General features: G+C 36.2%; 1 protein-coding gene across 1 annotated transcript in view; it reads left to right on the top strand.

Moving 5' to 3' along the window:
* The window catches only part of ikbkb (inhibitor of nuclear factor kappa B kinase subunit beta), a 30293-nt gene extending 16512 nt beyond the window's left edge, over positions 1–13781 (top strand). The window contains exons 9-22 of the mRNA XM_016463835.1: positions 816–923; positions 2198–2414; positions 2488–2682; positions 3627–3741; positions 4336–4459; positions 4536–4687; positions 6029–6090; positions 6266–6369; positions 7377–7426; positions 7502–7601; positions 12048–12195; positions 12283–12386; positions 12472–12571; positions 13363–13781. Coding sequence (XP_016319321.1) covers positions 816–923; positions 2198–2414; positions 2488–2682; positions 3627–3741; positions 4336–4459; positions 4536–4687; positions 6029–6090; positions 6266–6369; positions 7377–7426; positions 7502–7601; positions 12048–12195; positions 12283–12386; positions 12472–12571; positions 13363–13410 — 1627 coding nt within the window. The 3' untranslated portion in view covers positions 13411–13781. The remainder of the gene's footprint in view (positions 1–815; positions 924–2197; positions 2415–2487; positions 2683–3626; positions 3742–4335; positions 4460–4535; positions 4688–6028; positions 6091–6265; positions 6370–7376; positions 7427–7501; positions 7602–12047; positions 12196–12282; positions 12387–12471; positions 12572–13362) is intronic.

Below are 13781 nucleotides of genomic sequence, written 5' to 3' on the forward strand. Positions count from 1 at the left end.
ATGCCAAAAATCATTAGGATATTAAGTAAAGATCATGTTCCATGAAGATATTTTGTACATTTCCTACTGTAAATACATCAAAACTTCATTTTTGTTTAGTAATATGCATTGCTAAGAACTTCATTTGGACAACTTTAAAGACGATTTTCTCAATATTTAGATTTTTTTGCACCCTCAGATTCCAGATTTTCAAATAGTTGTATCTCGGCCAAATATTGTTCTATCCTAACAAACCATACATCAATGGAAAGCTTATTTATTCAGTTTCAGATGATGTATAAACCTCAATTTAAAAAAAATTACCCTTATGACTGGTTTTGTGGTCCAAGTTCACATATATATATAAAAAAACAACTATTTTTCTTTCTTTTTTGCTAATGTACCAGTGGTGGCATGTGTGTACTTGATTCAGTGCCAGTGTAAAATCAGTGTAAATCAGCCTTAGCGTGATCGGTTAAATTCTGTATCTATATGAATCCATCAGCAAGACACGAAACAAAAGCAGAGCTTTTCATAAGTCATGACCTGACAGCTTGAGCCAGAGTTCAGAAAAAAAACCTTCATAAACCTCCATGAAACACTATTGTTCTAATATTTTATGTTTGAGTAAAGATAATATTTCTGCTTCAGCAGTTTGTTTTCCCAAAGATTTCTGTACTGTGATTGGCCACGCTCCAGTATTCTCACCACATGGACTGTTTTTAAAACATAACATCTGAGAACGTCGAAAAATCAAGACTGACGCCAGCGCTAAAGGGTGTGTTGCAAAATAATTCCAGGTTCGCTTGAACTTTCACTGCTCTCTTTTTTCTCAGGCACAGCAAGCTGTTGCAGAAACAAGTGGATGATATTGTGGTTTACGAGGATCTGACGGGAGAAGTTCGATTCTCCAAACACCTCCCGAACCCTCACAACCTCAACAAGTGAGTCCCGTGGCCACATCAACAAGTGGATCTGTTACTAAGAATGTGAAATGTTACGGAGTTTTTTTTATGATACATTCGATTCTGTTAAATGACAATCTGTAATGTGAAACTGAATATACAATGGTAAAATTATGTAGAACGGGACTTGATTTTATCCATCAGTATTTGATTGGATCATGAAAGTGGGCTGTGATATTATTGGTTAATTAGATTTTTCCTCTCCCACTTGGTTACAGCAACAGAATATGAATGTCTTAATAAGTAAACGGAATCAAGTCACATTTATTTATATAGCATTTAATACAATACAGATTGCGTTAAAGCAGCTGATCGTAATGTTGCAAAGTTCTTCAGTTTCAGAAATTAGTCATTTTCATATTTTTTAATATTAAAATTTTTATAATTACAACATAAATTTAAACTATAAAGCAGGTTTACAGTAAATAATCTAGTGTTAAGATAAATTATTCAGCAACTTTTTACTGAAAGTAAGTATCATTGATTTACTGTTATAGTTTTTGTTAATATTTTTAGTTAGATTTTATTTTTTTATTTTTATATTTTCACTTTAATTTTAGTCAAAGTTTTAATAATTTAGTTTATAATTTGTAATTTTATTAGTTTTGAATATGTCTATATAGTTGATTATTTTGTTTTAGTTATTTTAGTACTCGAAGTTAAACTAAACAAAAATGAGAAATATTGCTTTGGCAACTAGCTGAAATAAAATAATGTTAGGGTTTTATATTTAATTGTTTTTTATAATTATTCATAATTATAATTTTTTATATTTTATTATTTCGTTTCAAGTAATGATTTTTTTTTCTTTTTATGGTTTTAGTTTTAGTTAATGATAGTAACTCTGATATTAAAGTCCTACGGAACCAGAAGTTGCTTCCGACTTTATTTCAGTATGGTGATGTATTTCCAACTGAAACGGAATATTGAGTAGAGGGCGGGGTTTTGTTTTTGAGCTCCTCCTCTCGTCTTTCGTTCGCAGTAAACTAATGGTTGGAGGGCCGTGATTAAGCATATTCTGCCGAAGCCGTCAAACTGACGTCATCAGAGTGCCATTCTGGATTTTGATTAAAGATTACCAAGACGAACAATTTTTTTTAGAGGATTAACTTGCACGGATTAATCGTTGACCTTAAGGCTAGCAATGTGCGCTAACAAAATAAATATTGTTAATTTTGATTTCATGCAGACTTTAACAAATTCATAATAAAAATGTAGCCCACGTACATAATCAAACTATAACTGTGTTTCAGACTGTTAGCTGCTGAACTGGAGAGCTGGCTACAAATGATGCTAAGATGGTCACCTAAAGAGCGAGGCAAAGATTTAAGAAAGCGGAGCCAAGACAGTCAGGACGGGGTCAAAGACTCGGAAGAGGACAGTAAAGAAGGCAGCTCAGAGGGGAGCAAAGACTCTCCGAAAGCTTCCTGTTTCTGCTTCGACGAATTAAGCCGAATTCTGAATCTAAAGGTAGCCCTCGTCAATGGAGTGATTACAGTGTCACATGTAAACATGTCTAATGCGATGGTCTCTGTCTCCTCAGCTGGTCCATGTGCTCAACATGACCTCTGCTGAAATATTCACCTATTCGGTGCAGCCGCAGGAGGATGTGGCATCCCTGCAGGAGCGAATCGCGCAGGACGCTCGCATTTCTCCGGCCAATCAGGAGCTGCTGCTGGAGGCGGGGCTTGCGCTCGAGCCGCAGAACAGCGTCACGCAGTGTGCAATCGATTATAGCGTATGTTTGGTGGAACTAGGGCTGTCAAAATGGCTAAAAAAAGCTAAATTCGAATTTTGCATTTAAATATTATCAGTATTCGAATTATATTCAAATTTAAAAGGCATAATTTCAGTTGGGGGAAAAAAGCTTTTGGCTTCTCTCATTAGGCCACAAGAGGGCGCATCGAGCAAAATATTACTAATGCACATTTATTAAAGCAATAAAATAACATGACTATCTGTGAAAAAGTGCATAGTGTTTATAAACCAAATATAATTAATTAAGTTGCTTAAACGATTATAAACAAAACAGCATCATGTATGCATAGTTTAATACAAAGGAACGAAAGCCAATCACACAGAGTACTTTTTTCATTTAAAAACATGAGATGCAGTGGGATGGAAAAGAAAAAAAAAACGCCATAAAGTCTGGAGACATGTTTTTTAAAAGTTGAGCTTACATTAATTTTACACGGCTTTCTAAACATGTGGCTCTCGTGTGAGACGCGAGTGCAACGGTGATAGATGTCCCTCTAGAAAAATTCTGTGTGAACTTTGTGTGTGAACGGCGTGGTTTCAGTTTTGACGTAAACAAGATCTTCTCCGCACTGATGTTCTTTTTTCACGCAATATTTTGAATGAACAACGTAGCAGTGCCATCCAGTAGTGGGTTCAACTGGAGCTAAAAAAAGGCTAAAAAAGCATTAAAAAAGCAACGGCACTTACATCGTCATCACATTTTGTACGCCACTGATAAGGCAGCCTGACGCACACTTTAAATTCAAATGCAATGTTTTTGCATTCGAATGTGGATTTTTATTTTAAATTCGACGAATATTCGAAATTCAAATTTTTATTTGACAGCCCTAGGTGGAACAGCAGCTTTCTTAATATTCAAGCTGATTTAATTGACCCAGTTTATTTAGAGTGTTGATATCATCCTGATTGTTTTGTGTTGTTTAGATGATGGACACTCGGCGGGCAGATGAGCCGCTGGTTTTCCTGTTTGACCGTTCCTGCTACAGCTACGAGCCTCAGTTTACGCCGCGTGTCCTTCCTGAGAACATCCGATTCGTCCGTGAGTTACTGTCTAAACTCGGAATTCTGAGGAAAAAGTCTGACTTTTGAGATGTAAACTCAGACCTGTGAGAAAGTCAGATGTTTTAGTCCAGATTAAAATGTAAAAATATTTATGCATACACAAATGTTTGAAAATTAATATTAAGTAGTTAAATATTTGGCATTGTTTCATAAACACCATAGTGAATACAAAAATTTGAACGGCTGTTTGAAAACATAAATATAGTCTGACTTCCTCTCTTTTCCGTGACATACGTGTCTGAAACAGAAAGTAGCACAGCATGTTTTGTTTACAGGACAAACCGCATTATTTCTGCTTTTCTCTAAGAGTGAATTTGCATTTTCATTCAGCTGGTCTCCTACACTCGTTCCCACCATACTACTCATCCATGCTGGGTTTGTTTACATGACCGATTGGTGGAAAACAAGCATTCTAAAAAATCTGAGTAACACCTCATAGATTATCAAAAATCATTCAAGGCATTTTAACGTGCCTACAATAACAATACTGTTCATTACTGCAGTAAATAAGAAGGGCGCCTAAACTGATCTGATCAGTTTAAACTGATCTAAACTGATCTTTGTGACGCAGAGAACGAGCCCAAGCGCTCGCTGCCCTACAGCTCCCAGAGACGCACGTGGGGTCAAGCGTGGCACACCATCCGCGCGCTGAAGGAGGACTGGCAGAGACTGCAGCAAGGCCAGAAAGTCGCCATGTAAGACGAGAAGCGCTCTGTACGAGCTAACGCTGATGTGACAGGCTGTAAGTGACCCGTTCTCTCTCTGTTCCAGCATGAGTCTCCTCAGACATAACGGCACGCTGTCAAAGCAGAAGAACGAGATGGTGTCGATGCACCAGAGGTTAAAAGCCACGCTGGAGTTCTTCAGCACCAGTCTGCACATCGACATCGACAAATACCAGGAGCAGAGAGCGACGGGCATCGGTACCACACACGATCAAAATTAAATACTAGTGTACACTGTAAATGCTTGTTGTTTAAAAATAGTATGTGAAAGAGTATTGTAAAAGTTTTACATGACCTCATTACATTGCATGTTTGAGGGGCGTCCAGTTATCATCTTAGAAATTAAAATGTTCTTTTAATAATTGAATCTAATTTTACGCAAAAATATATTAACTTCTAATCAAATAATTGGCAAGGAAGATAGTCAAAAGCACTTTGATTATCAGTTGTTAATTAATTTATATCTGTTTATTTTATTATTGTTTTAAAAATCCCTTTATATCCTTTCGGATTAATTAATTTTTTTTTTTTTAAATAAGCACTTGATATCCTTTCCAAATAATATTTTTTATTATTAGTAGTATTATTAAAAAAATAAGCACTTGACATCCTTTCCAAATAATTATTATTATTAAAAAAATAAGCACTTGATATCCTTTCCAAATAATTAATTTATTATTATTAATAAGCACTTGATAGCCTTTCCAAATAATAAATGTTATTTATTTATTATAAGTATTTTTTTTTTAATTAGCACTTGACATTATCTCCAGATAATTTATTATTATTATTATTAGTTTAAAAAAGCATGTGATATCCTTTCCAAATAATTAACTCATTCATTTTATTTATCATTATTACTATTATTATTATTATTATTATTATTATTATTATTAAAAACACAACATCCTTTACAAATAATTAATTAACTACTAATTATTTTATTATTATTATTATTATAAAATAAGCACTTGACATCCTGTCCTATTCATTTGTCACTCTGGGAATGTAGGGTCAGTGCATTGCATTGAGGGATATAGCAGTAGTAGGTCATCTGGGTTTTCCAGATTCCATGTGAAAAATATCTGCATACTTAGTTTGCATGCAGTGTACATACTGCATATTGAAGAAACAGTATTATAGGTATGAAATTCCACACATAACCAAACACACAGGCTGTCATGTCTTCTTTGCTTAGCAAGCCATAATGACCACTGACGACTTGAATTAAAACAAAAGAACCGATTTACTGAGTTCACTTTAGCAGTGCACACACATCAGTTCACTTCTCATAACGCACTCTCAGCACTAAAAAAGCATTATGGGAAATGTTTTCTTAAAAGGGGAACATCCCGACAAATGACTATATAAACTGTCTCTGTTCTTATTATCGAAAACAATGAATTAAACATTATACTAAGCATTTATGACTAATTTAAGTCACAACACAGGCGCTCAATTATGTTTAGCATTGCTTTCAGAACAAGTGTACACTAAGTGTAGATTTGCTCATGCTGTGGCTGTTTACATGTTTTCCAGCCTCTGAAAAATTATTGAGTGTCTGGAGAGAAATGGAGCAAACCGCCCTGGACTGTGGACAGGTAAGAAGAGCGTGTGTGTGATTTCATATTGTCAGCCGTGCCAGTGATCATAGCTAATGTTTGTGCTGTTGTAACCTGTGTGTGTGTGTGTGTGTGTGTGTGTGTGTGTGTGTGTGTGTGTGTGTGTGAGAGAGGAGGCGTGAAGTGTGTGTGTGTGTGTGTGTGTGTGTGTCAGACAGAAGACGTGAATAAGCTGGAGGAGGAGATGATGACCCTTCAGACTGATATCGTGGACCTGCAGAGACAGCCGTGGAGGAGTGGAGAGGCTTTAGAGACGCTGTAAATCAACACACACTCACTCACACACACACACACACACACACACACACACACACTCATACTAGTGTCATGTAGTCACACCGATGACTGGTGTGAGGTGGGCAATATATTTTTGTTGAAATGATGAGTCATAAACGATAATAAATATGAATAATAGTAGTATTTATATTAATATATTTGTTAAATTATTTATATTTCATACATTTGCAGGGGTGTTTAAAATAAAAATATTAAATATTAAATACAATATTTATTTCATATTCGATAAAAAAACTTTTATGGCCCACGGAGTATGATACAGTAATATAGTTTTATATTTTATAGATCATGCTTTTATGGCTCATATAATGTGATATTGTGAGAATATGGAGGAAAAAAACAGCTGTTTTTTTTCAGAGACCCCACATTAGCAAAAAACATGCAATTTGGTGCAAATGCTGGTGTTTAAAAAAAGGTAAGATGAAATTCTGATCGTAATGTAAATCAATGAGATATTTATAACAGTACAGCGGATATTAATATAAAATTATATAAATATCAGTCATTCAATATGATTTTTCTAAAAAATGATGTATGAATAATAAAGTGAACCTAAGTTGCTTCAGTCCAGTAAGTGTTCATCTTAAAATATTACTAACAATATCAAAGTTATTCTTATGTTTACTTTATAATAATCAGTAAATATTTCACAGCAAAAAGACACGTGAAGCACAGTTTAGACAGTTATACTAAAATAGCTTTAACTTGATAAAAAAGTCTAAACTATTAATCAGATGACAGAAGGCATGGAGTAGACTGTATGTGACAGGTTTTTCCAATTTCAACAAATTTTGATCATATTGATCATTTAGAGGCCTATCAAATATGATACCGTAGGATTTAAATTAAACTCAAGATTCAGTGTCATGATGAACCTCACAAACAAAGTGTCACAACTCAAAAACCTGGCTTAGACTCTCTGAATGACCTGCACGCGCTCTCTCACTCACCTGTGTTGTGTTTTGCAGCGAGGTGAAGGCCATGGAGCTCTTCCGTAAACTGCGAGAGAAACCCAGAGGTAAGACACACGTTCTCATCTTCCTCAGGACGAGCCGATCCATCACGTGATCTGGAAATCTCTTTGTGTCTCCAGAGCAGCGCAGTATGGGCGACTGTCAAGAAGTGATCAAACTTGTGGTTCAGGCCGTGCAGTTCTACGAGAGGAAGTTACGGGACTTTTACACACACCTGAGGTCGGCATCTGTGTGGTTTCTCATCAGATTTCATTACAAACTTCTCTGCAGGCACAACATCCGGGTGTGATATATACGCTCTGTTTCAAACCTCGCTGTCTACATACACACTAAAAAATGCTGGGTTATTTCAACCCAACTTTGGGTCAAATTTGGACTAACCCAACTTTTGTGTTAAAAATTGAATGTCAAAATTTAACCCAATGGTTGGGTTAGTCCATATTGAAACAACCCAGCATTTTTTAGAGTGTAGGAAGCTTCCTTCTTTTTTTTCAACTTTGTTTTTTATTCATTTTCTTACAAAACCCCCATGAACACTACAGAATATCAAATTATATAACATTACAGAGTATACTTTCCCACCCCTACATTTATCCCCCCCAAAAAAAAAGAATTTAAAATAATAATACATTATAAAATAAAGTAATACATAAAAATACAAAAACGGAATAGAAATAAAGATAATCTAAAGTAGAATGTTGGGTTTCCGAATAGGTTTTAATTCTGGAATATATATATAACTTCTAATTTGAAGGTATTTAAAAAAGTGTTTTTGTGGAATATTATATTTTGTAACCAACTGCTGGAAGGTCATCAGTGTATCTGCTTTATATACGTTTTTTACCATACATAATCCTTTTCTCTGCCTGTTTTTAAACCCCATATCATGTCTTCCAGTTATAAAATAGTTATTGCCCCATATTGGTGAGAAGGAAGAGATGGATATTGTCTCCTCCAAAAATGAATGGGCCTCATGCTAAACTGATAGGGCATTTCTAAGGAAGGGATTAATGGTGCGTTCAAGTCATGTCGGATAGATCGTATTTTTACGAGTTGAACGCACATGAACGCCACCACAAAGTCGTTATTACGAGTGGGAAACTCGAAATTTTCTTTAAGCCCCGAGTTGGGGGCGTGTCAGTGAGAAACATGGCGGAATCGATGGATGCAACGTCTGTAGTTGACGGTAAATTTTTGTTTAAATTGATAGTTTAGTTGTCCTATAAAGATTGCCAAAGTAAAACATAAATCACAATACTTATAGGTATTAAGCAGTGACATTGTCAGGCTTTTTATTTACAAAAAATAAGCTTTTTGAATGTGGCAGGATTGTAATATAACAATGAATAACAAGTTTTTATGCGATACAGATTAAAGTGGCTTCATAAATTACTTTTTAAAAATATAAAAAACGCAAAACACACCTGATGCGAATTCTTTGCTCTTCATTTTCTATAAGCAGAGTTAACAGACCCTGTTGTATTTTCTTGTAATTTATTAAAAGAAGGTACACCGCCAACTAAACTGACTTGAACGCACCTGGCGTCGTAATTACGACTTGTCAACTCGTAAGTACGAACGTCGCAGGAGGACTTGAACGCAGCATTAGAGTGGACTTAAGTATTTTTACTTCTGCAGAGTATATATATATATATGATTGTAAGGGGAGTGACAGTACTTCTTTCTAAATGTCTGTGGAGAAGTAAAACATAGCTGTTCGGAGCTGTGCCGCACAGTAGTATAGCTTTACGTTTGGCACAGGAAGCCAAACTAGTACTGAATCTCAAAGCTGACTGAGTAAAACATTTATTATTATTATTATTAAACTGACAACATAATAAGCCAAATATTATAGTACACAAATATAGGATAAAATAGTTAATTAGATTAAATGCTTATCAAGAATCGGCTAAAAACACATCTCTTTCATCTTTATTTGACCCTCTAACTCTAGCACTCTCTATTCTAATTCTATTCTTCAATTCTATTCTCTAAAAAAAACGTGCCCCTTTTAGACTTGCACTCTATTCATTCACTAACTGCTTGCTTTCTTTAAAAAACTAACACTAGCTTCTCTATTCTTTTTGTATTCTATCTATTTGTTTTATTTTTATTTATGATTCAATAAAAAAGGCCTCTAACACTAGCTTGCTCTATTCTTTTTCTATTCTATCTGTTTTCTTTTTATTTATTATATAATTTAAAAAAAAACTTGCTACGTGTACTGCTTTAAGCTAACTGAGACTTGTCATAGCACTTGTATATCATTGCTCTTTTGTTGATTTTGATTGCTTCCGTTGTCCTCATTTGTAAGTCGCTTTGGATAAAAGCGTCTCTAAATGTAAAGTCTTTTATATCTGTTTTCAGTATTTAATGAATTTATTCTGGGATGATTATCCTCACAGTGAATAACACATTTCATGTTTGGCATGAAGCGCTTTATTTTCCTACCTTTTGATGAACTTCAGGTCGGGAGAACATCAGTGATGCTTTACAGTGACGCAGATGTTGTAATATCAAAAGAACCTGTATTTTGGTACAAAAAAATTAAAATCGTAAAAAAAAAAAAAAATTCGTAAAATACCGACTGAATTCGGTACCCGCTGATAATCAGCTGCTTTGAAACCCTCCAGCGTGTATTTGTGGGCGGGTTGCCAGATTTGCAAAATAAAACCATCCCAATTGTTAATCAAATCTAGATCAAAACGGGTTCTTTCCGTCAAAACAGCATTCCGGGTGTAAAATAGCGTAAAAACAGCATTAACAGGTTATATTTACAACGTGTTTTTAAAGCGGTGAGCATTGTAGCCAATCACAGATGTGTTTATTGAGCTTGAGGAGGCAGTGGTCAATTAATTTACCAAAGCACCTGCATTTCGATAAGCAAGTCGATACTGAAATGGCAGAAATACAGACAGTTCGGTATCCTAAGGTATACAGCTGTATACTCTGCAGAGTGTCAACGGTTTCCATTTACAACGTTTTGTTTTTTTTTCAAAGAGTTGAGCATTGTAACCATAGACTGTATAAAAACATGGACGTAGTGTCCGTGACGTCACCCGTAGATTTCCGAAGAGCATTTTTGAAGCTCAAAAGTGGGCGGAGCCGGCCGTCGCCATCTTGGCAGCGCGTCACTCCAGTATAATCGAAAATGGGCAAAGAGGCGGGAGCAGGTTGCTGAAACCACGCCCACCTAGCTCAACGGTGGTGACAGCAGCGGCAATCCACCTGTCACTCAAGTGGCCACGCCCTTAATTATGCAGAACTTTAAGGCTTAATATAATTTAAATGGATGAGTTATAAAAAAATTCACCCCCTCACAGTTGACATCAAGAGCAAAATTAGCTATATAGACCAAAATAATTTTTTGAACCAGGCTGTAAACATGATTTTTTCTGCTGTAAAGTTGGGCATTTTAACATGGACATTTAACATTTGCAGCCAGCCTCTAGCGGCCAGTTGATGAATTACAGTTTAAGTCACTTCCGTGTTGGCTTCACGAGAGAGAGCGGGAGGTTGCCGCTTGATTGTAACCAATCACAGACTGTTGAGCACGAGAACGTGGTGTTCAAACAAATTGTCAAAAGCTCCTGTATTTCAATAAGCAAGGCAAGGCGATGCTGAAATTGTAAAAAAAAAGAATAAATAAAAAAAAGTAAATGTACCGACTCAGTTCGGTAGTCGATGATATACAGCTGCTTTGGGGATTTGTGCGCGCTCGTCAGCTGTTTCTAATTACGTGTTTGTTTGTTTTTTAAAGCGATGAGGATTGTAGCCAATCACAGACATGCCTGTTGAGCACGAGAACGCAGTGGCCAATCAGAGACATTCAAGTTTGCGTTTGTCGGAATGCACTCAACAACGCTCAAAACGCTCTACAACAAAGTATAATCACGCATGTAAGACATTCATTGTGCTCTATGACTATACAGTATATGAGCACTGAACTATAATTGACTTAGAACCATAGCAATGGACGGGACTAAAAAAGGAAAGAAAAAAAACTACCACTTTTTTTTATTAAGAGTAATGTTTCTTTATTCATTTTATGAGTAACTTTTCACTATACCTTTTTAAAGCAACGTTTACTTGATTGGAAATATTTAAAGGATGCATACTAATGTTTTTACAATTATATTATTAGCTTTAATAATTAACTTATTCTATTTCATTAAAATTGAGCGGAATAATGACACTGTTGTCTTTTGTAGAGCTGCTTTACAGCTGAAATTGATGAGTTTTGCAACAACAACACTCTTGTATAAAGTGCTAAACAAAATAAATGTGACTTACCTTAATATTTTTTTCCCCCAAAATAAAAAAAGGTTTTAATAAGGTACTGAGAACTGTGAAATGTTACTGGTATATCGTGACAACACTAATAAGCAGGCAGCTGAGGTTTGAAACCGATCTGTTTTTGTTTTTTTTATAACTTTTTATTTTGTATTGAAATTTGCACTGTATTCATTTGCATTGAAAATAAACGAATTAGTATGGAATTTGTACCTTTAACTTGATAATTTCAACATGTTTTTGTGTTTTCTTTGTATTTCCTTTGCTCTATCCTATATACTGTCAAAGAATGACCAGTTCAGTGATCATAATAATTATTTTAAATGTCTAAAATGGAGTTCAATTCTAATGTGCATGTGTGTGTGTGTGCAGTAAGACGATGGTGTGCCGTCAGAGAGTTCTAGAGCTGCTGCCGCGTGTGGAGGGGATGGTGAGTGCGATGGCCCGCAGCGAGAAACAGCTGCAGCACCTGCAGGAGAAGAGACAGAAGGAGCTGTGGAACCTGCTCAAAGTGGCCTGTGTATGCATACTATTCATACTCCTTCTACAGTATGCATGTGCGCACATGCACGATGCCGTGTGCTTGACTTGAGCGTGTGTGTTTTAGAGTAAGGTTCGTAGTCCAGTGAGCGGCAGTCCAGACGGAGGACGAACCCCGCCGGCCCCTGCACACCCGCTGATGTCCCACAGACCGTCCGACGTACCGCAGGCGTGAGTCCAGCTTCAGTGCATGAGACACTTTGCATTCATTTGCATGTTTCCATCATGAGTGTTTCTCTCTCGTGTGTGTGTTCAGAGACGAGTCTCTGCTTGTGATTGAGGAGAGCAAGATGTTTGAGAGCCGCCTGCAGAGTTTAGTGCAAGACACCATTGAGGAAACAGAGACCAGCATGCAGGTAACTCATTTGAGAAATATAGCTATTTGACTCGTATTTGTAGAGTTGTTACTGAATTTCAAATTCAGCAAAAATGAAATTTGCTAAAAAAAATGTGCTCACTCTCAGGCCATCCAAGATTAGGATGAGCTTGTTTCTTCATCAGATTTGGAGAAATGTTGCATTCTATCACTTGCTCACCAGTGGATGCTCTGCAGTGAATGGGTGCCGTCAGAATGAGAGTCCAAACAGCTGATAAAAACATCACAATAATCCACAGCACTCCAGTCCATCAGTTAACATCTGGAGAAGACAAAAGCTGAAACACATCCAGCATTAAGACATTTTTAACTTCAAACCGTTGCTTCTGACTAAAATATAAGTCCATAATCCATAATAATGCTTCCTTCATTGAAAAAGTCCATCTCCTGTTGTCCTCTCACAACAGAATCCACCTACATATTTGTTTTGTCTGTTTAGAACTGTTTTGTATTGTAAACGCTGCTTGATCTGTGCAGATTTCTCTCCTGATTCAGATGAGATGACTTTTTCACTGGAGGAAGCGTTATTATGGATTATGGACTTATGTTTTAGTCAGAAGCAACACTTTGAAGTTAAATAATAATGGATTTGTTTCTTACAAACACGCAGCTTTTGGCTTCTCCAGATGGACATTCTCAATACATTTTCATTTTTTTGAGTGAACTGTTCCTTTAAGAATGTTTCCTGAATCCAGCCACAGGAAACAGGTCCATAAAACGCACAGATCAGAGATTATATTCATCACTGACATTTATCTCTTTCTCTTTCAGATACTGAGAGAGTGGAAGTGGTTGAACGGGGGGCAGGATTTGGCTTGATCCTGAGGATACAGGTTACCAGTGAGTGTTTGTCAAAAAGCGAACAAACATTACGCTGTTCTGCCACCAGCTGGCGGAAACACGATACTGCAGGCAGTGTGTGCTGACAATTCATTCCTGTGAAATCACACTCAACTCATTTACTCAATGCATTTCTTACTTTTAAGAGGTTATAAACCCTTAAATATAGTTTTTTAATCATTTATGTTAATGTTAAGAATTCTTGCATCAGAATACTTGACCGGTTTCCAGCCTTTCTGATGTTTTCTTTGCAAATTCACATTTTGTGCACATGTAATAGTGTAGTATAAATGTTGTTGGCTCCATGACAAATAGCTTGTGCTGTACCTCATTTGTAAGTCACTTTGGAT

This window comes from Sinocyclocheilus anshuiensis, unplaced genomic scaffold, assembly GCF_001515605.1.
Source record: "Sinocyclocheilus anshuiensis isolate Anshui unplaced genomic scaffold, SAMN03320099.WGS_v1.1 scaffold332, whole genome shotgun sequence".
In the NCBI taxonomy this organism is placed as follows: domain Eukaryota; kingdom Metazoa; phylum Chordata; class Actinopteri; order Cypriniformes; family Cyprinidae; genus Sinocyclocheilus; species Sinocyclocheilus anshuiensis.